This window comes from Arachis hypogaea, chromosome 14 (genome assembly GCF_003086295.3).
Source record: "Arachis hypogaea cultivar Tifrunner chromosome 14, arahy.Tifrunner.gnm2.J5K5, whole genome shotgun sequence".
In the NCBI taxonomy this organism is placed as follows: Eukaryota; Viridiplantae; Streptophyta; class Magnoliopsida; order Fabales; family Fabaceae; genus Arachis; species Arachis hypogaea.
Genome location: NC_092049.1, coordinates 101432356 through 101458257, shown reverse-complemented (window position 1 = coordinate 101458257; position 25902 = coordinate 101432356). Strand labels below are relative to the sequence as shown.

Genomic DNA, 25902 nt, shown 5'->3' with positions numbered 1-25902 from the left:
GTTGAATATGCTTCGCTGATTCTATTTGATGAAATGAATCAACTCAGAGATAGAGCCATTCAAGAAAGTGAAGCTATCAGATTGTCCAAGCCGTCTGCAGCATTATTGAGTCTTTATTGTCAATTGGATTCAGAAGATATTGACAGTGAATAGTATGAATATTGTATACTGCTAAACATTGTATACTAAATTGTATAGTTTAAACACATACTTTTTGTATAGTTTGTGAATATTGAATCCAATTTTTTTATAAATTTTCTTTTTAAAAATAAACTTTTATGAAGCTGTATGTGCTGTATTCAAATGCTGTTAATTATAGGTTCAAAAAAATCCAGGGAAACAAAATTAAATAGACTAATACGCCGAATTCCTTTTATAATACACTGAAAAATAATCGGAATACACTAGAAATGCGTGCATACATATTTTCCTGTAAAATTTAACCAGGAGTTATGGGAATTCAAAAATTTGAATTATTACTTTCCTGAACTATTGAATTGTATATGTATTGTATATTTAAAATAATCAAATCCCCTTGAAATAGTTCAAAATACTAATTTCCAAACAAACAGCAACATCTCAAAATATAAAAAAACAAAGAAAATACCAATAAGAAGAGCATGCAGAATACACCAAAAACTGTTCATTGGTACACCGAAATAGTGTCACGCTACACCCGAAAAATTATCCTATGCTACTGAATCTCTGAACTGATAATTCATAACATGTCCTTGATATTGGTTGGAATTTGATTGCACCACTGAACCACCATAAAAAAGATTCAATTGCAAAAATAAAATCACATATTACCAAAACTATTAACAAAAATAAACTCAGTTGCCCCCTGTTTAAAGAATGTCACTTTTACCTCGCTTAGAGCTTTCGTTTTCTTTTTCTTTAAAGCATTTGCAATCTATTTTTTCATCTTTGAACCTAGTCTATTTTTGGGACGTCCTCTTGTTCTCACGCGTGGAGGGCTTTGAAGCTCGTTAATATCTTCCAAAGAAGCATCTTCATGAGATAACGAACATTTCTCCTTGCTTTTTGGCTTTGTGTTCTTGCATCTCAACCATAGCATTATCGTAAGCGCGGTGCAGAATCGCAGTCAGCTCCTCAGATTTTGATGCAAATTCACAAATATTTTGTGACCGAAACGCAAAATTATCAAATCTCTTGCTTCTTGACTCCAACAGAGGCTCGTCGTGGCTGGTCTTGATATGTGTGTGCCTCCTCTTTACATTCTTGCTCCATCATTCCAATATATATCTCGGTGACACTTTGTTTACTCACTCAAAGCTTAACGTGCTCAGAGAGTGACGGCACAATATCCTTCTTAACTCGAATAATAAGAACTGGCATTTAACTTCAGCTGATACCCTGTCGTATGTAACCGCAAACTTGTTGAATGTCAAGTTAGAAACTAGTTCTACAACTTTATATACCATATAGCCTAGAGCATAGTGCGTTGATCTTCTGATGCAATTCACCTTCCCTCTGAATTGTGCTTGGACTTTCCTGAACTTCTCATGAGTATACACCTATTCAAACTGAGCTTCTATTGAGAATTTTGTTGCACACAGTATGACGGTATGAAAATGTGCAGCATCTGATTCTCTCTCTCTCTGCTCCTTACTTCCTAGGCAATTATCGTACTGTTTGACAAATTGGATAAGTGAGCTGTTCGGTGTTGCATGCTGTCACTCCTTTGTGTGCTTCTCATCCCGGCCTAGAAGTGGTGATCGAAATAAACTAGAATTCATAAATGACGATCATCAAAAAGCCCTGCAAAAACACCTAAATCAGAGCTAACATACATCGAAAAACATGCAATGTACACCTCTGCTGCACGGGTAAAAACACATACTGAAATTAACAACATCACTTAATCTTAATAAAAGACAACATTACCTGAAAGCCACTTGTTATTCCCAAGACTATACTTCATCAGAAAATCATTCCAATTCCTATCAAATGATTCTTTTGTAAGAAAGTTCCAAACAACATGACTCATTTCATGTTTGATTTCTTCGTGTCTCTTATAGCCATTTAATTTACTTGGAATCTTCTTCATAATGTGCCAAATACACCACCGTTGAATTGTTGTGGGCATACAAGCCTCAATAGCCCTTTGCGTTGATGCACATTGATCGGTAAGAATGCCTTTCGGAGCATTTCCTCCCATGCAACGAAGCTGACATTAAAATAACCATTTGAAATTATTGAACATCCTCGTTTTTCATCAAAGCACATCCTAGAAGTGTTGATTGACCGTGATGATTCACCCCAACAAAAGAACCAAAAACCAGATTATAGTTGAATACAACGAAACATAAATAAAATCATTAAATCCACTGAAATAATATCTCTCTACACTGAAAATGGGACCAAATACACATAAACCAGAACAACATATTACCTGTTTGTATTGTAAGTGGTATCGAATGAAATAACATTTCAAAATACTCACAGGCAGCCCTGCTTCTTGCATCCATCCAAAAAGTAATTTTAATTGACTGATCAATCTCAAGTTCAAGCTCAAAAAAGAAATTTTGATTCTTCTCTTTCATTCTTAATAAGTATTTTCCAAATTCTTTTACATCCTCTAGTTCCGAAACATTCTGCACTTCTCTCATGATGTAATTTCTCACATCTTTTTCAATAAAACTTAACTCAGATGACTCCTGGCTGCTGCAACAAATGATTAGTATGTTTTGCTTGGTCTGATTCCGACTTTCTCGTTATTCTCTATTGTACGTCGAACGGACATGCTTAGTTTCCTGTGCTGTTTAAGCATCTCTGCTTGATTTGCACAGCAGGGATGTGAATGATGCAACACAACCTTCGAAATGATCCAAATACTAATGTCCTTCAATATGTGTATATAAATTCTTGCAAGACAATTTAATCCGGCCAGCTGAGGGATTTGTCTTCTCAGTTGGAGATATTTTCGATATCCATTTCCCTCTCTGCTATATGTAATCAATTGGTTCTTAATTTCATTTTCCTTTTTATTGTGCTCCGAACTCTTATAGAAAAACCTGCAACTTTCGAATAATCTTTGTAGAATTTTGCAGCATCTTCAAGCGTGTTAAAAGTCATGCCAACCTCTGGAGCAAGCTGCTCATCAATATCTTAGGAAAATTGTAAAATACACCAAAAATAGTCCACAATACACCATGCTAAAAGCTAGCCTACACTGAAGCTCATCATCAAAAGTAATAAAATCAGATTCAGAACTCATCATCAAACAGAAACTAAAATGATTCAATTATAGAATCATAAACTACAAACAAACTACATTATCTAGATTCAAACCACACGTCACTAATTGAATCGATTCAAAACAATAATACAATTCACCCTCATTCAATTGAAAAAGTCTAAACTTGTAAATACACCGAAAAGTCCCCCACAATACACCAAAATATTTCTGATATACACCAAAAAGTCTGATATACAATGCAACAGATTTATCAGAACTCCTACATTATATTCAATTCAAACCATCAACAATGAACAACAATTTTCACAAGCAATTAACATTATTCACCTACATAATCATAAACTACTAACGAAAATATTAACTAGAATTGAACCACACCTCAGCCACTTCATTGGATTCAAAACAATAATCCACTTCACTCTGGTTCAATTGACAATCTAAACTTGAATCATTCATTATCTTCAAAACTGATTTCAGAGCTTGATTTCAAAAACGAACGTAGAGAACGAAAAAAATTGAAAAAAACGAAGAAAGAGAACGCAGAGAGAACGCACGAAAATGAAAAAAGAGAATGTAGGGAGAACGCACGAAAACAAATGAAGAAAAACGTAGAGAACGCAGAAAACGCTAACGAAATTCGAAAAAGGAAATGAAATCCTTTCGAAAAAGGTAATTATATATTCATGCGTTGATTGAAAAATTGGTCATATTAATGGTGCGTGAGGAATAATAACTTATATAGACTTGTATGATATAATGATTTGTATGTAAAAAATATTTATTTTTAAACATTACTTATTAGTAAAATAAATATGGATTTAATTTACAGTGAGTTAGCAATGTATTCATATTAGTGTATACATTTACAACATCTTTTATAAACTTAATGCTTGCATGGTTGTCATTAAGTTAATAAAAAAAAATTTTTTAATGAACAAATTTTTTTTTTATTTTTTAGCGTATTTAGTAAATTTTTAGTAGTAAAAATAAAAGTATTAAAAAAATCAATAAAGCATATTTTTTGATATAATTTACCTTTTTTAAAAGATATTTAAAAAAATATTTTTTATATAATAAATAAATAATTAATTATTTTCATATTGTTATACCTAAATATAATTGATAAATAAAAAAATTTTATATAAAATATATAAATATAAAATTATTTTTATTTTTTTATAAATTTTTTTTAAAAAAATAACTCAATATATATATATATATATATATATATATATATATATATATATATATATATATATATTAAAGTTCACTCAACGGGCCCTTTATATGAATGCAATAACGAGAGGATGTACAAATATATGATGAGTATATATGTGTCTTTTAAACTAATTTGGGTTGGTCGAGTAGTTAGTTCACTCGTCCACTTAAATAAGTATTGGGGGTTTGAATTTTACCTTGTACATATAGTAATTCATTGGCCAATGACAAATCCTTAAATGGAGCTCTAATGCTCGACGAATTAATTCTTAATCTGTCAAATTAGAAGATACCGTAGACAATATATATATATATATATATATGTCTTTCATCTTCGTTTGTGGAGTTTGTTTCCATCTAATGATGGGTGATAGAGGGAGGATGGCACATGTTTCCCTTATACTTCGTGAGATACAAGAATAAAAACATTAAAAATATAAATATAATGAGACACAAATTTTTTATTATGTTTGATAATTATACACTAAATAAAATAATAAATTACAAAAAAAACACTATTGAAAAAGAGAGAATAATGAATAAAGTGGGAATTAAAGAAAAAAAAAGGATAAAATTAAAAAAATTTGTGTATTATAAATTGTGTTACTAAAAAAGAAATATAAAAAATATGAATTTTATATATTTTTGTATATATTTTTATATATTATTATATTCATCAAAAATTTATATCTAATAAACCAAATGACAGACACATACCACCGCATTCATCAAGTAATAAACATGTCCAACAAAACAAAAGCTGCATTACATTCATGCTAATCAATTTAAGGATAACTGGGGACGGTTCATCTGAATTATTGGTCAATTATTATATGATTAATGAATGAAAGGCATAGCAAAATGCCAAAATCATTGACCGTCTGATACTTTGTTGATATATTAACTTAAGTTTAATTATTGAATATTTATTATGTATCATTTTTTTAACATTTTTATATTTATAAGCATTTAATGTTTAATTATCTAAAAAGAAAAGATAAAAGTATTTTTTTAACCACTAATGTTTTGACTAAGTTCAAATTTTACTTTAACGTTAACATATTTTATCTTAAACTGTCTTATTTATTTTATTTTAGACTTTTGTTCAAAATAATTTTTTTTTTAAAAAATCGTCTTTTTTTTCATTATAAATAAAATAAAATATTTACAAAAAATTAGATATTTTATTAGAATAAAATTAGAATTTAACTCATTATTAAAAATAAAATACTTATTTATTCTAATATAAATTAAGTTTATTATTATAAGATTTTTTTTCGAAATATTGACAAGTGACCTATGAATTTACGAAAATTTCCCCCTGCTTCACAATACAATGTGATATTTAGTAGTTTTTTTTTTTTTTAAATTTTACCTTTCTCACAATATTAAAAATAAACAAAATTCTTTTAGAATATTAAATAAATTAGTCTTTTGATAAAGTAAAATAATAAATGAATCTTTAATATTCTTACAAAATTGATAAATTAACTTTTCTCTAATGACATGAATTAGACTATTTTTAATCCTTGGTATTACAAAGTACAAATTTACTCACATCACACTCATACACACAATATTAAATGTTTTATTCACTATTTGGCATCAACCAAGTTTTGAACCCAAATGTACTCATTGCAAAGCCTAGAAAATAACCACTAGATGGGAGTGTATGCGTTTACTTTTCTCTTCTACAATTGACGGTAGAATCCTTGCCTTTTCTAATAATTGGGAAAATAGGAAATCCACAATTGACGGTTTTTTTTCCTCAAATCTAATGTCATGGTCCAACAAGAAGCCGCATGCAATAAGCAAATTCTCCATAAAGCAAAACATGGTTGCTTAGCAAATACCAACTCAAAAATCATGTGGATCCAGAAGTTGCTTTGTTAATTGCACCTCAAATCTTCGGTTGTCCCTACCATATTTTATGATAATCTGAGTGTTGTTCTACTGTCTGAAAATCCAGTACTATATTTCATAGCAGATCCAAACATTTCGAAATTGATTTTCATTTTGTGGGTCAGGGTGAATCATAAGCAACTATACATCATACACATTCCATCCTCTTCTCAAATTGCAAATGTGCTTATGAAACCTCTTATATAAGTAACTTTTGAGCGTTTTTGAGACAAGATTCAATTAGTGCCGTTATGTTAGTTGTTAATTATTTGAGTAAGAAAGTATCCTCTCTATCAGCTTATATATATATATATATAAGCATGTTCTCTCTGTAAACAATACAACAACAACACATTTTCTCTATTAATCATCAAGTGGAAAATTCTTTCTCAGTTACGTTTACAGTTATAACAACTTCAGGCCAATCTTATATTCCAGTAACCTAGCCACAACATAGTATGAGTAGTTGAGTACATACAAAGAAGTGGAACAATTATATCTTATTTATATGAAAACATAAATAATTACATAGAGACAAATTCCAATCGACAATTCATGTTTATCAAACAATTCTATGCAATTTCCTTGGGTAAAAAGGAAGGTAACCAAAGTAGTTATTATGAGTTGGGACAATTTTATGCCATCGCAACGAAACATAAACCATTCCTTATATCAAAAATGTGTTTGGCATAGGGGGATGAAATACAGTATAAAATTTCGAGCATCAACTCGGTGCAACACTAACGGAGATTGAACAAAAAGAAAGGGCAATTAGAGAAGACAAGCTTATAACCCAGGAGAAATTATAAAGAACCGCGTTTCCCACAATCTTCAGCTCTGGTAACACCATCCATGAAAACATCAATGGTCCAATCCTTCAAGTCCTCCTGTGCACACCATGTGAGAAAAAATCAGCCATAAACCGCTGATCAAAGAAACAAACAATCCAATGCAGAGTCATAACATTGAGTTAAAATTCAAAACAGTGACTAAATGCTTCCGATGAAAACAGGCAAAATTCGTTTAACACATAATCTATACCTAAGCTAGGGCAATAAGTGCTAAATCCCAAATGGGCAGCCTTGCTTTATCATGGGAACTATATATGACATAGCAATCTCTCATTGCACTTACTTGTTCTTAGAATAGGTTCCCTTGTATCATTGCAAGCATATACTTTACAGGTTGAATACGTAAGATATAATGGCACACCAGTAAACATGCATAGGAGATCCATTGGGAGGCTTAGAATTTATTTTGTCAATTTTGATGCTATTTGATTTGCAAGAGTCTCAAAATCAATTTTTGCATGCATTGCCTCTAGAATTGATTTGGGGATTTTTTTTATTTATTTTTTATTTTACCTCAATCACTTTAAAAATCAATTCTAAAAAAGCATACACAAGTTTCTCAAGGCCATTACTTCTTTGCAGAATGCACTATCCTTGCATCAAATTAAACTCATATGCACTTGAAAGATAACAGAATCAGAAGTAAAAAGTTTATATAAAAATGTAAGTTGCATACAAGACGCAAGGGTTCTCCGGTTCTGATTCTGGCATTAGGGCGGGCAAGCTTGGACTCAAACGGGGTCCTAGGCCGGAGTTCTCGAACCTTGTCCCACTCCTCGCGGCTCAGCATTCTCACACTTCCCTGACCAGCTGGAGCATGCTTTATCTTCCTCTCCAGCAACTCCTGGGCCCTTGATTCATCATACTACCAAGCCAAATTCACTCAGTAATTTTATCAAACAGGTAATCTGCAAAACCAAATTCGGCCATGATTAGTGCAATGGGATCATATATATGGTTACCATCATGAGGAGCTTGGCAAGGACTACGATGCCGACGGCGGCGACAACCATGGGCATGGTGGCGGTGTCGAGGTACGACAAGTTTTCGGGGACTTCGACGATGAACTGTTCCTTGCACTTGGGCTTCCTCGTCTTCCTCTTCTTCTCCAATTCCAATGCCTTCCTCTTCAGTGTTTCTGTTGGGCCATCGCGCCGAAGCGTGTGCATCAATCTCTGCCTAATCACGTTCATTCTTCATCTACTCAATCACAACAACGTACACCCAATTTCTTCTTCTTGCTCGTTTCTTTACATCTCCAAGTAAAAAGACAAAATCACCCTTGGTTCTCTCATTTAAATTACACTTTGCACCTTACAAACTTGCCTGTTTTTACTTGGATTGAGTTTATCATATTATGGGTATTTGAATAAATAGCCATTTTGAACTTTGAAATATTACTATTTTGACAAATGAATTTCAAAAGATGCAAAAGATAAAATCATTCAGTAAAAATATGTTCTGTTTGATAAACTGAACAAAATATTTAGTCAATTAATTTATATATTTTTATATACGTTTAATTTATTTTGTCATAAAATATATCGTTAGAAAAAATTGAAACAACATCATCAAATCCACTTGGGTTATTAACCCAAATACAACATATTTATCATCATCAATTTATTATTTATTTTTCTAAACTCAACACAAACAATACATAAAAAATTCACTTTTCTTTTATTTTTTTTTATTTTCTTTTCTTCTATTTTTTATCGTTTATCCAATCAAAGTGTGACAATGTGAAGGTGAGGTGATAAAATCGCACTTCTTTAATTTTTTTTTTCAAGTTTTTCAGATGTGTTTGTGTTTTTTCTTTTTTGGTATGAATGACTACTAGAAATGAGGCTTTATGGAGAGCACTAATAAGATTGAAACAATTTTTTTTTTTTTAGTGTGGATGAATAATTAAATATGTTTTTGTTTTATTTTTAAATTTAAAATTATAAAATTAAAGTTAGTTGAATTTTAAAATTTGATTAATTTAAAAGAATAGATTTTGTCCAACATTAAAAAGAGATATTCAGATTTTTTTAATTAAATAAAAAAATATTTTCTGTTTTTACTAAATTATAAGGGTGGTTTAAAAAAATATTGATATGATATATATTTTTCTAAAAAATAAATACTGACATAGATATCTACATGCTATTTTGTTATTTGTTCATATTTTTATCATATCGGTACGTATAAATTTATTATCGTACCGAAATAAACACCTATAAAAATTCGTAAATACATAACTCATGTCAAATACAAGCATCATTTATCTCTTATTAAAATAATGATATTTTTATTATTTTTGTCATATTTTTAAATCTTTCATAAATGTATTTGTTATTCATATATTTCATAATTGCTTTTGTCAATTACATCAACTTTCAAAAAATATTTAAATAGAATACCTAAGAAAAAATTGTCAAGACGAATTTAGGGTAATAATTGATTGAAGGAGAAAAGAAACTATGGTGATTGCAAATATCAAGCTTGATGCTTCGTGTTTCACTTCATGAAGGAAACCCATTATAGGCTTTGACTCTCTAAAATTCGAAAGAGGGCCATGCCCAAATAAAAATGAACTTTCCAAGAGAATTACAATCGACAAAAGGAAATAATATCGTGAAAAAATTAGAACCTTTAAAACTAGTACTAGTATACATGAATATGTTTATTCTCAATTTTTTTTCCCTCCAAAAAATATTTTGCTATACTCCAAGCTAGCAAAATTGAGAGAATTGGAGTTTTATTTTCTTGAGTGTTTCCACTGCATTTTCTACTCTACTCAACTGCTGGAGCTTAGGCTGATTCTAAACTTTTGACGAATTTTTTAGTCTGTCAAAGAAAGAAAGAAACAGTTGAAATAACAGAACAAAGAAATTAATGATGCATGGAGTTTGTGAAACTGTTTGTATGAACAGTTAATCAACATTCACTAATGTCATTGTGTTTCTGTATCTTCATAATTTCAATTTTGGATACGGAAACATACTATATGCAATCATTCATCATTGCATTTAGAATTCTTAATAATAAAACTTTCTCACCAAATTAAATTTTGTTTCTAAATAAACCATAACACATAATGAAAGTAAAACGTCTGAGGAACTTAAAGCGACTGTATGAAATCAATTTTGCCAAAGAACGGTTAAAATGTGGGATGGAGAAAGGTTAAAAGCCTATGACAAAAGTATTCAAGTTATACCTGTTCTAGAGTTAGAAACATTATCACATTCCAAGATCCTAGCCGTCCAAAATTTGGTATGAACCCTTTGTAAAAGGCTGCTGGTCCCTGCAAACATTACATTCCATAACCATATGCACATAAAGCAAAAGCTTATAAACAGAAAACTGGTTTGAGCAAAGAAACCATACATCATTCTTTAACGTTTTGATGAAGCAATCAAGGGTGCTTTTGTAACTAGAATCTCCCATCATTCTTGACTTAACCTGCATATACAATAGAAGAAGATAGAACAACTGAATTAGCGATGGTAAGATTGCACAATTAAGAAACTCACTATCTCTAGGCAACCAAATTTTAGAACGAAACAACAAAGTATTTCCCATGCACACGCCCACTGCTGACTCTAGTGGAGCTTAAAAAGATCAAGTCAACAAGAAATTTCTAAGAAGTGTTAGATGAATTTACTAAAATCTACTATTTTCTAATTTCCCCTGAATTTTTATTTTATTTTTAACTTATATCAAAGTTTAGAAACAATTCTTAGTACAATATAGAAATGGCAAGACAGTAAAATTATCCAAAATTAAATGCCAACACATTACCACGTCGACAGGGGAGCCAATACAGACTGCGAAAAATCCAGCCCCTAGACCAGCAAGAAGATGAGTCACAACATTATCGGTGAATCCCGGAATTTTCAAAATAGTCTGCAGTAAATTTAATTAAAAAAAAAAAGTAATTAGTCAATAGAAAATATAGAAGAAGCATATAAGGTTACTCCGAAATGCAAGTGCATAGAATCTTTAATATTACCTGTTTCACTTGATCATAGCTGGCTAGTTCAGCAGCGTTGATGATAGCATTTCTTGCTATATTGGGGCCAATCCCAGTCCAAAGAGCTCCAACTCCTTCCTGAGTGTGTTGGATGAAAGTTCAAACAAAACTGGTTATGAACTAAAAGTTGGACCATATCTTTATCTTTCAAAAATCATATACTTAATGAGCATACCTGTCTCACAATTGTAGAATAAGCATTCAGTGAGCCAGTGTAGCGCCTCGGCACACCAGCAGGCAATTTTCCTTCTGCTTGTAGTCTAACTTTCACAAGATCAGTTGGATTTGCAACTGCAATTGCCACAGCACCTGTTGATAACACAAAGTAAAAAATATTTGCATTACGTATCCAAACAGAATAACATTTATTCTTCATAGTAAAAAGACAAGAATCCACAGATTAGAAAACAAAAATACTTTAATACTCTCTCCAGTTACATTGATTTATTAATGTACTAAAAGAGTCAAAACAACAATTATCGTACACTGGCTTTAGTAACTTTTAGAACAAAAAACATCCCTAGTTTCATACAATGTTCATCACTGGGCTTTACCAGTTGTAAATGCAGCAAGGATTTTCTGCAACAAAGGAACATCTCCAACATGATCACGCCCAACATAGAAATTCTTAACCTGTTAAAAGTTATTTGGAAAATCAGTTTACATAAGCAAACAATAGAGATGAACTGAAATGAACAAAAAGTTGTGTCTTTTTATACAAGGTTGTTTAAAACTCACAGGCTCATATAACCCAATTCTTAAACCTCCATACAAACACTGACGATGAAGCCCTGGCACAATCCCCTTCCAAAGTGCCGAAAGACCTTCTTCCCTGGCAATGGTTGCAACTGTTCCCATCATACCCTTGTATTTAGGTAAGGTCACTGCATCACCCGCTACAGCTTGTTTCTGAAGCTGAAGCCTAACTTTGGCAGTGTCCAAGGGAATAGTGCACACCTATTTGGAATAAAACAATTTGATGATAAATTGATTTCCAAATAGTGGTATGCCAATTGACAAGTGAAAGATTGTACAAAACAGTATCATGAGAAGAAGAAACCAATCCAATCAATACATAACAAGTTGAATCAATCTCCAAATACAGCAACTCAGGAACAAAATCCAAACCAAATTCTAAATAAATCTCCATATTAGGTGCAAGATATTTAATTTGTTAAATAAATCTTCAATGCCCCCAAAGTATAAGGACATATACGGGTAACTCCACAAATCATATATATGACACATACATATCCAGAGTTCTCCTACCCAACCAGAAAACTATCATTTTCAAGTCATTCAATTAGTCCTGCCAATGACCCATATGGTTACAATAATGCATAATTCATCAACCATAAAATAACTCTTGACCATGATGTAACCCATAGGATTCACGTGAGTTGGTCAAAGTGGACAAGAGCTTCAAGTTACATATGCCCCAAAGAATTAACTTTAGTTAAGGGTAAACTTTTTCGAATTGCCATTAGACAGCTATGTTCTATGAACCAGACGGCCAGACAAGGATGCTTCGATGGATTAGTGGTGATCAACTTGTTAATGGCTGTGCATTAATTGATCCAACAAATTTGGAATATCTTAAATTTTTTTTCCTTTTCAGAAAATTCAACTGAGACCAAGCATAAGGGTCTCAAAGTCAAATGATCAATGATGGGCAGAGTTTAGACCGAGAAAATATATAAATAATCTCATCCTATTTTCTTCTATAAAATGGGTAATATTTATCAAGAAACAAAAGCACAAGCACCTTTACGATTTTATTTTCAAAGAAGAAAAACAATTTAACAAAAAATTTCAGGGAATTGAACAATGCATGCAAGATCCATTACTACTCAAAAGCAACGCATAACAGATAATGGGTCTAAATCCAAGGCCAGGGTCTTTCGCATGATCAACAAAATAAAAGACAATCCAGCAAAGAGAATCACAAGATAAAGGGAACCCAGATGATGAATTTGAAGAAAAGAGCGATACCTCAGCGAAACACGCTGAGAAAGCACTGCTGGCGAAAGTGCCAGCAAAGGAGATATCGGATTTGGAGTTGCCACCAGCCACCATGGTTTCAAGGAGAGGATAAGAAACAAAGAAAAATGCTAAGAAAAAGGGGGGTGAATTCACTGAATTGAGACTTATATATAAAGCGAAGAAGAGAATCTATAAGAGGAAAGAGAAGGAAGAGGATGGGTTTTGATGCAAAATGCGAGTGCGATAGTGATGCAGCCTTGGCAAATGAGCCGAAGGTGATTACTGATTTGGCTCCCTTTTTAAAATTGCTAAGATATTACTGTCTCTGATTTTCGGAAACCCAAAACTCAATGTGGTTTCTCTCTCGGGATATCATTGCACAAATAGATTCTCAGATTTGATGTGGTAGGTTTCCTGTTTGTAAGAATTAAGGAATAGGAATGGATTCCGTGAGATTATTTATCTAAGGCAATTATTTGGGATTTTTTTTAAAATAAATAAAATAAATATTTTATTTACTAAAATATAAAATTTGTAACATTTTTAAGAATATGTATAGTATCTTTTATCTCGTTTACAATGTAAATCAGAAAAGACACGAAACATTAAACATATTTATTTCGTTTGCAGTGTAAACGAGATACATGAAGAATAATGACGTTTACCGTGTAAACGAGATAAACGAGATACATTACGACAAATTTAATTTTCAGCCGCTATAAAAAGATGTACAATCATTTGTATTCTTCACAAACATCTCACTTCTTCTCTTCTGTTTTTCTTCCAAAAAATAAGCCAAAATATCTAATAGTGGTGGATATATGGTTGTAAGTGTGTATCCCAATTGTTATATGAGAAATAGTGACACCAAGGCCATATTTGAGTGTGATAATACCATTCTGTTGCGCATCCGGCAAATTAGTTCTTTATTTGAGTTGAAGACTCTGATATTGAGTAGCGTTGGTGGTAGCGGGAGAAAAGAGATAGGAAGGGTGGAGTATAGGTTGCTAGCACCGATAGGAAATGGAGTTCTCCGATTTCGTCCGTTTTGTCTCCATGGCAACGAGCATGTGCGGCTCATGTTTGACATTCATGGGAGATCATGGTGGAACAAGTTATGGAGCTTGCTGTAGAGGTCGGTGATGTTGGTGGCAGTGGATCTGGCCACTCGGATTTTGTGCAAGACAACCCATCTCTCGCACCACCACCAATACACGTTGCATGTCCTGTGGAAGACATGAACGTGGATGATGAGGAATCCGATAAGGAGTATGTTGCAGATAGCAATGATAGTGGTTCTTCTGAAGATGATGATAAGGAGGAGTTTGTACCCAAGACACAGGTGGAGGCATCAGTTCGATATCTTATTCCTACCCTGCTCCCAATTCCGGCCTTTCAACTGTACCAAGTCACTATCAGACATTGGATCTGGACGTGATGCATGAGAAAATTCCATTTTTCAACACAGGTGAAGACGATTACAACTTAGACAGTGGTGTGGAGTTTCAGGTTGGCCACATATTCAAGAGTAGAGATGCAGTGATGTAGGGTGTGAAAAATTATAGCATTCGCAGAAGTGCTAAGTATCGAGTAGTGGAGTCGGACCGATTAAAGTACCATATTCATTGCAGGTAATATGCAGCTGGATGCCTGTGGAATCTCAATGTTGCCCTCCATCAGAATCTCAGATATTGGTGAGGCCTTGTTTAACTGTGGTGTAATTAATATCATTTATCACTGTTATATTTTGTGTAAATGTTAACCATGTATGTGTTATTTCGTTAGGGAGGTGCGTAGGATTGGAGGAGTGCACATGTATTTAGCACTAACCATATTTCAGGACCATCGACAGTTGGACAGCAGCCTCATCTGTCGTGTCATCCTGCCATTGATATAGTCCAACTCATCTGTCAACATTCCTGTCCTACAAAGTGCAGTTAGGCAAAGCTATCACTTCAAACTCTCGTATAGAAAGGTCTAGATGGTAAAGCAAAAGGCAATTGCGCAGATATATGGCAATTGGGAGGAGTCATATAATAAGGTGCCTAGGTTGTTACAAGCATTGCAGAGTTGTTGCCCCGAAACAATATGTGAGTTCAAGGCCGTACCGTACTAGGATGGACACCTTATGGTGTGCGACGGTAGCATATTTGATAAGGTATTTTGGGCCTTCCTTGCCTATGTGGAGGCACTCAAGCATTGCAAGCCATTCGTCTCTGTCAATGGCACGAACCTATTTGGCAAATATGGTTGTGTTTTGCTTATTGTAGTGGCACAAGATGGTAACAATAGCATTCTTACTGTTGCTTTTGCAATTGTTGAGTCTGAGAGGACCGAGTCTTGGTCTTTCTTCCTTACTAATTTGAGACGACATGTGACCCCCACAAGACGTCCTGTTGATTATTTTTGACAGATCCTAGGCAATCAAGGTTGCACTAAGAGCCGACGATAGTGGCTGGCAGCCTCCTAGAGCATTTCATGCTTATTGCATCAGGCACATGGCTGTTGATGAGCGGATATTTTATACGCTTTTTGGGGTTAATTTCATATAGTTTTTAGTATGTTTTAGTTAGTTTTTAGTTTATTTTCACTAGTTTCTAGGCAAAATTCATATTTCTGGACTTTACTATGAGTTTGTGTGTTTTTCTGTAATTTCAGGTATTTTCTGGCTGAAATTGAGGGAGCTGAGCAAAAATCTGATTCAGGCTGAAAAATGACTGCTGATGCTGTTGGATTCTGACCTCCCTGCACTCAAAGTGGATTTTCTGGAGCTACAAAACTCCAAATGGCGCGCTTCTAATTTCGTTGGAAAGTAGACATCCAGGGCTTTCCAGAAATATATAATAGTCCATACTTTGCTCAAGGATAGACGATGTAAACTGGCGTTCAACACCAGTTCCATGCTGCAGTCTGGCGTCCAGCGCCAAAAACAAGTTACAAAGTGGAGTTCAACGCCAGAAAAGGATCCAAAGCTGGCGTTGAACGCCCAAAACAGCCCTATGCACGTGATTAGCTTAAGTCTCAGCCCCAGTACACACTAAGTGGGCCCCAGAAGTGGATTTTTACACCATCTATCATAGTTTGTTCATTTTCTGTAAACCTAGGTTACTAGTTTAGTATTTAAACAACTTTTAGAGGTTTATTTCGCACCTCATAACATTTCAGATCTGAACTTTGTATCTTTTGACGGCATGAGTCTCTAAACTCCATTGTTGGGGGTGAGGAGCTCTGCTGTGTCTCGATGAATTAATGCAAGTATTTCTGTTTTCCATTCAAACATGCGTGTTCCTATCTAAGATATCCATTCGCACTTCAATATGAATGTGATGAACGTGACAATCATCATCATTCCTCCACGAACGTGTGCCTGACAACCACTTACGTTCCATCGTAGAATGAATGAATATCTCTTAGATCTCTTAATCAGAATCTTCGTGGTATAAGCTAGATTGATGGCAGCATTCAAGAGAATCCGGAAAGTCTAAACCTTGTCTGTGGTATTCTGAGTAGGATTCAGGGATTGAATGACTGTGACGAGCTTCAAACTTGCGAGTGCTGGGCGTAGTGACAGATGTAAAAGGATAGTAAATCCTATTCCGGTACGATTGAGAACCTGCAGATGATTAGCCGTGCGGTGACAGCGCATTTGGACCCTTTTCACTGGAAGGATGGATGGTAGCCATTGACAACGGTGATTCACCTACACACAGCTTGCCATAGGAGGACGTGCGTGCGTGAATCAGAAAACAGAGGAAAGCAGAATTTCAGAAGACAAAGCATCTCCAAAACTCCAACATATTCTCCATCATTGCATACAAGTATAATTTGTGTTCTGCCCTTTTATTCCTTGCAATCAAATTTGATAAGTGAATTATTTTATTGTTTTCCTGACTAAGAGTTACAAGATAACCATAGATTGCTTCAAGCCAACAATCTCCGTGGGATCGACCCTTACTCACGTAAAGTATTACTTGGACGACCCAGTGCACTTGCTGGTTAGTTGTGCGGAATTACATTGTGAAGTAATTTTCGTGCACCAGCTATGAACTTCATGTCTCCTTTCAAGTCTGCTGAGGGCAAGTGATATCTAATAAATGATTCTTATTGTCCAAGCAAAGTTGGGTACCAGTGGTATATGGACGCCTTGAGATGTTTGTCACAAGAGATGGAGGATTGGCTAGTAGGTTCAATAAAGAGATCTGGCTACAACACTGCGACAGCGGTCGCCGGTTTGGGCACATGACAACAAATCTATCCGAGTGCATGAATGCAGTACTTATGGGTATCCATTATTTGCCCATTTTCGGCCATCGTGCGATGCACTTGGGAGAGACTGCAACAGTTGTTCGTCAGGAAGGGCAGGGAGGCATAAGCACAACTGGCAGCAGGGAATCAATTTTTCCAATGGCTGATAGTTGCTATTGAGAAAAATAAAGAGGGAATATCAAAGATGCGCGTTACTCACTGCGACAGACGGGCTTCAGTCTTTGTAGTTGAGGAGTTAGAGCCTTTCGAGGGTTGGTCTCAAGGATCGTTTCGTGTTCGGTTGACGGCGGATACATGTGATTATGGTCTTTTTCAGTCACTCCATTTCCTATGTCGTCGTGCGCTTGCCACTTGTGCCACTGCTAATGTCGAATGAGGTCCATACGTGCATCTGGTGTACTTGCAGTCCGCTGTGTTCAAGGTGTATGAGACAGACTTCACACCGATACCAGACGAGAAGCTTTGGCCGGAGTGGTACGGGACATGGTTGCGTCATAATTTAGCCATGCATAGGAAGGCTATTGGCAGACCTGACTCTACCAGGTTTTGTAATGAAATGGACGAGGGTGAGCGTCAAGAAAAGAGGTGTGGTCTTTGTAGGCAAATTGGGCATACCCGGAGAGGCTGTCCAAACCAAGTTACAGACGAGGCTTAGTTTAGTTTCGCGGTGTAGTTATTTGTTAGTTGTCAAAAGGCATTTAGTGTGTTCTTTGTTTACTTCGTTTATTTTGTACTTGAATGTTAGTTTCTTGTTTAGATCCTTACGATTTTTCCGTTATTAGGGTTCTATGTTGTTTGTTTACTTTGAATAAATTGAAATTTAATGCACTTTTTTCTTCGTTATTGAATTCTAAAATTTTAAATTTAGCACGGTAACACATTTACATACAACAATGACATAAATCACATAAAAGGTGGTTGACAATATTAATAATAGCGAGGACACAAGTTACAACAACGATGCTAACGAACTTAAATATTATGCCAAGCTACAATTTTAATGACAAATAATATAACGTAAAGTCTAAACATAACATTGTCATCGGTGCTGATCATCATGGTAACTCAAGTGGTGTCCAATGCCATAGGGCGGAGGTTGTGCCTATCGGTGAGGTCTGCTAGGGCGTGGGTCTAGAGGAAGCTGTAAGTGACCTACAGATAGATCCTATGATTGAGGTGGTTGCTGCAATGGAAGTGGATGACGAGGGTCATAGTAACTATCCAGGTAAGGCACATGTACATATGGATCGGGTTGATACTGCTACTAACAAGGTGGAGGACAATGTGGTGACAACATTGGGATGCTGTCATGAGGAGACTGATGAGCGGATAATTTATACGCTTTTTGGCATTGTTTTTAGTATGTTTTTAGTAGGATCTAGTTACTTTTAGGGATGTTTTCATAAGTTTTTATGTTAAATTAACATTTCTGGACTTTAATATGAGTTTGTGTGTTTTTCTGTGATTTCAGGTATTTTCTGGCTGAAATTGAGGGACTTGAGCAGAAATCAGATTCAGAGGTTGAAAAAGGACTGCTGATGCTGTTGGATTCTGACCTCCCTGCACTCAAAATGGATTTTCTGGAGCTAAAGAACTCGAAATGGCGCGCTTCCAATTGCGTTGGAAAGTAGACATCCAGGGCTTTCCAGCAATATATAATAGTCCATACTTTGGCCAAGAATTGACGACGTAAACTGGCGTTCAACGCCAGCCTTCTGCCCAAATCTGGCATCCAGCGCCAGAAAAGGATCCAAAACCAGAGTTGAACGCCCAAACTGGCACAGAAACTGGCGTTCAACTCCACAAATGGCCTCTGCACGTGCTACACTCAAGCTCAGCCCAAACACACACCAAGTGGGCCCCGGAAGTGGATTTATGCATCAATTACTTACTCATGTAAACCCTAGTGACTAGTTTATTATAAATAGGACCTCTTACTATTGTATTAGGCATCCTGGATTGTATTTTGATCCTGTGATCTCGTTTAGAGGGCTGGCCATCTCGGCCATGCCTGGACCTTCACTTATGTATTTTCAAACGGTAGAGTTTCTACACTCCATAGATTAAGGTGTGGAGCTCTGCTGTTCCTCAAAGATTAATGCAAAGTACTACTGTTTTCTATTCAATTCTTCTTATTTCTCTTCTAAGATATCCATTCGCACTCAAAAACGTGATGAAGGTGATGATTATGTGTGACGCTCATCATCCTTCTCCCTTATGAACGCGTGCCTGACAAACACTTCTGTTCTACATGAATTAAGCTAGAATGAGTATCTCTTAGATCTCCTAACCAGAATCTTCGTGGCGTAAGCTAGAATGATGGCGGCATTCAAGAGAATCCGGAAAGTCTAAACCTTGTCCGTGGTATTCTGAGTAGGATTCAATGATTGAATGACTGTGACGAGCTCCTAACTCGCGATTGCAGGGCGTTAGTGACAGACGCAAAAGGATAGTAAATCCTATTCCAGCATGATCGAGAACCGACAGATGAATAGCCGTGCCGTGACAGGGTGCGTGAGCATATTATTCACTGAGAGGATAAGATGAAGCCATTGGCAAGGGTGATGCCTCCAGACGATTAGCCGTGCCGTGACAGGGCATTGGATCATTTTCCCGTGAGATGACCGAAAGTAGCCATTGACAGTGGTGATGTATCACATAAGGCCAGCCATGGAAAGGAGTAAGACTGATTGGATGAAGATAGCAGGAAAGCAAAGGTTCAGAGGAACGAAAAGTATCTCCATTCGCTTATCTGAAATTCCTACCAATGATTTACATGAGTATCTCTATCCCTTTTATTGTTTATTTGAATCTAATAAAATATCATGTTTAAATCCGCCTGACTAAGATTTGCAAGGTGACCATAGCTTGCTTCATACCAACAATCTCCGTGGGATTCGACCCTTACTCACGTAAGGTATTACTTGGACGACCCAGTGCACTTGCTGGTTAGTTGTATCGAAGTTGTGTCCACACATAGAGCCACAATGAGGATTCAATACAATTATATATTGTTAATCTCACACAAGTACAAAGAACATGGAACACAATTTCGTGCACCAAGTTTTTGGCGCCGTTGCCGGGGATTGTTCGAGTTTGGACAACTAACGGCTCATCTTGTTGCTCAGATTAGGTAATTTTGTTTTTGTTTTCTTTTCAAAAATTTTTCAAAAATATTTTCAAAAATCTCTCATCTGTTTTCGAAAAAAAAAATAAAAATGTTTTCAAAAATTTGATTCAAAATTTTTAAGAATGAATTCTAGTGTTTCATGAAGCATGTGAAGCCTGGCTGGCTGTAAAGCCATGTCTAAATTCATTTGGACTGAGGCTTGTAATTTGTTATCAAGAGCAAATTAGTTGTTGCTCATCCACCTGCTGCTGATCCATGATCACCTGCTGAAGCTTGGCTGGCCATTGGCCATGTCTAGTGTTTTGGACTGGAGCTTTCTTTGAAAGCTTGGCTGGCTAGTGAGCCATGTCTAATTCCTGGACTGAAGCTTTAGACTAACACGGCAAGATTCCTGGAATTCATATTAAAAATTTTGGAATCCTTATTTTCCCTTTTCAATAAATTTTCGAAAAAATCCAAAAAAAAAAATTAGAAAATCATAAAAATCAAAAATAATTTTCTGTTTCTTGTTTGAGTCTTGAGTCATGTTATAAGTTTGGTGTCACTTGCATATGCATCTTGCATTTTTTCGAAAATATCATGCATTCATAGTGTTCTTCATGATCTTCAAGTTGTTCTTGGTAAGTCTTCTTGTTTGATCTTGATGATTTTTTGTTTTGTGTCTTTTCATGTTTATCATATGCATTCTTGAATTCTTAGTGCGTAAGCATTAAAGAATTCTAAGTTTGGTGTCTTGCATGTTTTCTTTGCATTAAAATTTTTCAAAATTGTGTCTTGATGTTCATCATGACATTCAAAGTGTTCTTGGTGTTCATCTTGACATTCATAGCATTCTTGCATGCATCACATGTTTTGATCTAAAAATTTCATGCATTGCATATTTTTCATGTTTTTCATAAAAATTTCAAAAATCAAAAAAATATCTTTCCCTTTTTCTCTCATCAAATTCGAAAATTTGGATTGACTTTTTCAAAAATTTTTAAAATCAAATTGTTTCTCATGAGTCAAATCAAATTTTCAATTTGAAAATCTTATCTTTTTCAAAATCTTTTTCAAAAATCAAATCTTTTTCAAAATTCTTAGTTATTTTCGAAAATTCCAAAAATATTTTTCAAAAATCTTTTTCTTATTTTTTTTTACCAAATTTTCGAAAATAATATAATCAATTAATGTTTTGATTCAAAAATTTGAAGTTTGTTACTTGCTTGTTAAGAAAGATTCAAACTTTAAATTCTAGAATCATATCTTGTGATTTCTTATGAATCAAGTCATTAATTGAGATTTTAAAAATCAAATCTTTTTCAAAACTAATTTCAATCATATCTTTTCAAAATATCTTCTTATCTTATCTTTTTCAAAAATATCTTTTCAAAATATCTTTTCTAACTTCCTAACTTCCTATCTTTTCAAAATTTGTTTCAACTAACTAACTAACTTTTTGTTTGTTTCTTAACTTTTTCAAAACCACCTAACTAACTCCCTCTCTCTAATTTTCGAAAATATCTCCCCCTTTTTCAAAAATTTCTTTTTAATTAACTAATTATTTTTAATTCAAAAAAAAAATACTAACATTTTCTCAAAAACCATTTTTCAAAAATCACTAACTCCTTTTTAAAATAATTTTCGAAAATTATACCTCCCCCATCCTATTCTATTTATTCATTCATATCCTAACATCTCATCTCACATCTCTTCCATCAGTACAGTTGCATTTCTTCCTTTATATTACATTCTTTGTCTCCCTCTTTTCTTCCACTCACAAAGGGATCCCTATACTGTGGTATAAAGGATATATATTATTATTATTATTTTTCTGTGCCTTCTTCTTTGTCATATGAGCAGGAGCAAGGATAAGAACATTCTTGAGGAAGCAGATCCAGAACCTGAAAGGACTCTGAAGAGAAAATTAAGAGAAGCTAAAATACAACAATCCAGAGAAAACCTTTCAGAAATTTTCGAACAGGCAGAGGAGATGGCAGCCGAAAATAATAATAATATAAGGAAGATGCTTGGTGACTTTACTGCACCTAATTCCAATTTACATGGAAGAAGCATCTCCATTCCTGCCATTGGATCAAACAACTTTGAGCTGAAACCTCAGTTAGTTTCTCTGATGCAGCAGAACTGCAAGTTTCATGGACTTCCATCTGAAGATCCTTTTCAGTTCTTAACTGAATTCTTGCAGATATGTGATACTGTTAAGACTAATGGAGTAGATCCTGAAGTCTACAGGCTCATGCTTTTCCCTTTTGCTGTAAGAGACAGAGCTAGATTATGGTTGGATTCTCAACCTAAAGACAGCCTGAACTCTTGGGATAAGCTGGTCACGGCTTTCTTAGCCAAGTACTTTCCTCCTCAAAAGCTGAGCAAGCTTAGAGCTGATGTTCAAACCTTCAGGCAGAAAGAAGGTGAATCCCTCTATGAAGCTTGGGAAAGATACAAACAGTTGACCAAAAAGTGTCCTTCTGACATGCTCTCAGAATGGACCATCCTGGATATATTCTATGATGGTTTATCTGAGCTATCAAAGATGTCACTGGACACTTCTGCAGGTGGATCCATTCACCTAAAGAAAACGCCTGCAGAAGCTCAAGAACTCATTGACATGGTTGCTAATAACCAGTTCATGTACACTTCTGAAAGGAATCCTGTAATCAATGGGACGCCTATAAAGAAGGGAGTTCTTGAGGTTGATACTCTGAATGCCATATTGGCTCAGAATAAAATATTGACTCAGCAAGTCAATATGATCTCTCAGAGTCTGCATGGAATGCAAGCTGCATCCAACAGTACTCAAGAGGCTTCTTCTGAAGAAGAAGCTTATGATCCTGAGAACCCTACAATAGCAGAGGTAAATTACTTAGGTGAACCTTATGGAAACACCTATAACTCAACATGGAGAAATCATCCAAATTTCTCATGGAAGGATCAAAAGCCCCAACAAGGCTTTAATAATGGTGGAAGAAATAGGTTTAGCAATAGCAAACCTTTTCCATCATCAACTCAGCAACAGACAGAGAACTCTGAACAAAATGCTTCTAATTTAGCAAATCTAGTCTCTGATCTATCTAAGGCCACTGTAAGTTTCATGAATGAAACAAGGTCTTCCATTAGAAATCTGGAAGCACAAGTGGGCCAACTGAGTAAAAGGATCACTGAAATCCCTCCCAGTACTCTCCCAAGCAATACAGAAGAGAACCCAAAAGGAGAGTGCAAGGCCATTGACATAAGCGCCATGGCCGAACCTGTGAGGAGAGGAGAGGACGTGAATCCCAAGGAGGAAGACCTCCAGGGACGTCCAGTGATCAATAAGGAGCTTCCCTCTGGGGAACCAAAGGACTCTGAGGCTCATCTAGAGACCTTAGAGATTCCATTGAACCTCCTTATACCCTTCATGAGCTCTGATGAGTATTCCTCTTCAGAAGAGAATGAGGATGTTACTGAAGAGCAAACTGCCAAGTTTCTTGGTGCAATCATGAAGCTGAATGCCAAATTATTTGGCATTGATACTTGGGAAGTTGAACCTCCCTTGTTCGTCAATGAACTAAGTGATCTGGATCAACTGACATTGCCTCAGAAGAGACAGGATCCTGGAAAGTTCATAATACCCTGTACCATAGGCACCATGATCTTTAAGGCTCTGTGTGACCTTGGTTCAGGAATAAACCTCATGCCCCTCTCTGTAATAGAGAAACTGGGAATCTATGGGGTGCAAGCTGCTAAAATCTCATTAGAGATGGCAGACAGCTCAAGAAGACAGGCTTATGGACAAGTAGAAGATGTATTAGTAAAGGTTGAGGGCCTTTACATACCTACTGATTTCATAATCCTGGATACTGGAAAGGAAGAGGATGAATCCATCATCCTAGGAAGACCTTTCCTGGCCACAGCAAGAGCTGTGATTGATGTTGACAGAGGTGAAATAGTCCTTCAATGGAATGAGAACTCCCTTGTATTCAAAACTCAAGGATCTCGCTCTGCAACCATGGAGAGGAAGCTTGAAAAGCTTCTCTCAAAGCAGAGTCAACCAGAGCCCCCACAGTCAAACTCTAAGTTTGGTGTTGGGAGGCCACAACCAAACTCTAAGTTTGGTGTTGGAGAGTCTCAACAAAGCTCTGCACATCTGTGAGGCTCCATGAGAGCCCACTGTCAAGCTATTGACATTAAAGAAGCGCTTGTTGGGAGGCAACCCAATGTTTATTTATCTAACTATATTTTTCTTAGTTATGTGTCTTTATAGGTTCATGATCATGAGGAGTCACAAAATAAATATAAAAATTGAAAACGGAATCAAAAACAGCAGAAGAAAAATCACACCCTGGAGGAGCATCTGCCTGGCGTTCAAACGCCAGAACAGAGCATGGTTCTGGCGCTGAACGCCCAAAATGGGCAGCTTCTGGGCGCTGAACGCCAGAACAGGCATGGTTCTGGCGTTCAACGCCAGAAATGGCACACAAATGGGCGTTGAACGCCCAAAATGGCCACCAACCTGGCGCTGAACGCCCAGAGTTGGATACAAAGGCATTTTTACATGCCTAATGGTGCAGGGATGTAAATGCCTTGACACCTCAGGATCTGTGGACCCCACAGGATCCACTCAGGATCTGTGGACCCCACAGGATCCCCACCTACCTCCACTCACTTCTTCTCACCACTCTCTTTCACACAACCCCATAAACACTCTTCCCTAAAAGCCCTTCACCAATCACCTCAAACTCTCTTCCCCATCACCTCTTCACCACTCACATCCATCCACTCTTCCCCATAAACCTACCTCATAAACTCCACCTACCTTCAAAATTCAAAACCAATTTCCCACCCAAACCCACCCATATGGCCGAACCAATATCCCCCCTCCCTTCCCTATATAAAACCCTCCATTCTTCATTAAATTCACACAACACACCCCTCTACACCCTTCTTGGCCGAAACACCTTCCCTTCTCCATCTCCTCTATTTCTTCTTCTTCTTCTACTCTTTTGTTTATTGCTCGAGGGCGAGCAATATTCTAAGTTTGGTGTGGTAAAAGCATAAGCTTTTTGTTTTTCCATTACCATTGATGGCACCTAAGACCGGAGAATCCTCTAAAAAAGGGAAAGGGAAGACAAGAGCTTCCACATCCGAGTCATGGGAGATGGAAAGATTCGTCTCCAAAGCCCATCAAGACCACTTCTATGATGTTGTGGCCAAGAAAAAGGTGATCCCTGAGGTCCCTTTTAAACTCAAAAGAAATGAGTATCCGGAGATCCGACATGAAAATCAAAGAAGAGGTTGGGAAGTTCTAACAAATCCCATCCAACAAGTCGGCATC

At 35.7% G+C, this 25902-nt stretch overlaps 2 protein-coding genes and 1 non-coding gene across 3 annotated transcripts; all 3 read right to left on the bottom strand.

Moving 5' to 3' along the window:
• Positions 1-6828: 6828 nt before the first annotated feature.
• Positions 6829-8537, bottom strand: LOC112743584 (uncharacterized). Its single transcript, XM_025792857.2, has 3 exons — positions 8157-8537; positions 7871-8059; positions 6829-7230 (listed from the first exon to the last, which is right to left on the bottom strand). The coding sequence occupies exons 1-3, from the start codon at positions 8385-8387 to the stop codon at positions 7147-7149; spliced, it is 504 nt and encodes a 167-aa protein (XP_025648642.1). The 5' UTR covers positions 8388-8537; the 3' UTR covers positions 6829-7146.
• A 1126-nt stretch (positions 8538-9663) lies between these two features.
• LOC112743583 (mitochondrial uncoupling protein 1) lies at positions 9664-13644 on the bottom strand. The gene is made up of 9 exons (XM_025792856.3): positions 13205-13644; positions 11951-12169; positions 11767-11845; positions 11388-11521; positions 11192-11290; positions 10981-11085; positions 10567-10641; positions 10397-10483; positions 9664-10026 (listed from the first exon to the last, which is right to left on the bottom strand). Exons 1-9 carry the CDS (start codon positions 13286-13288, stop codon positions 9991-9993), a joined length of 918 nt encoding a protein of 305 aa, XP_025648641.1. The 5' UTR covers positions 13289-13644; the 3' UTR covers positions 9664-9990.
• A 9315-nt stretch (positions 13645-22959) lies between these two features.
• On the bottom strand, positions 22960-23063 carry LOC112746310 (small nucleolar RNA R71). The gene has a single exon (XR_003174201.1). It is a non-coding gene; the product is annotated as a small nucleolar RNA R71 (small nucleolar RNA).
• Between the last annotated feature and the right edge of the window lie 2839 nt (positions 23064-25902).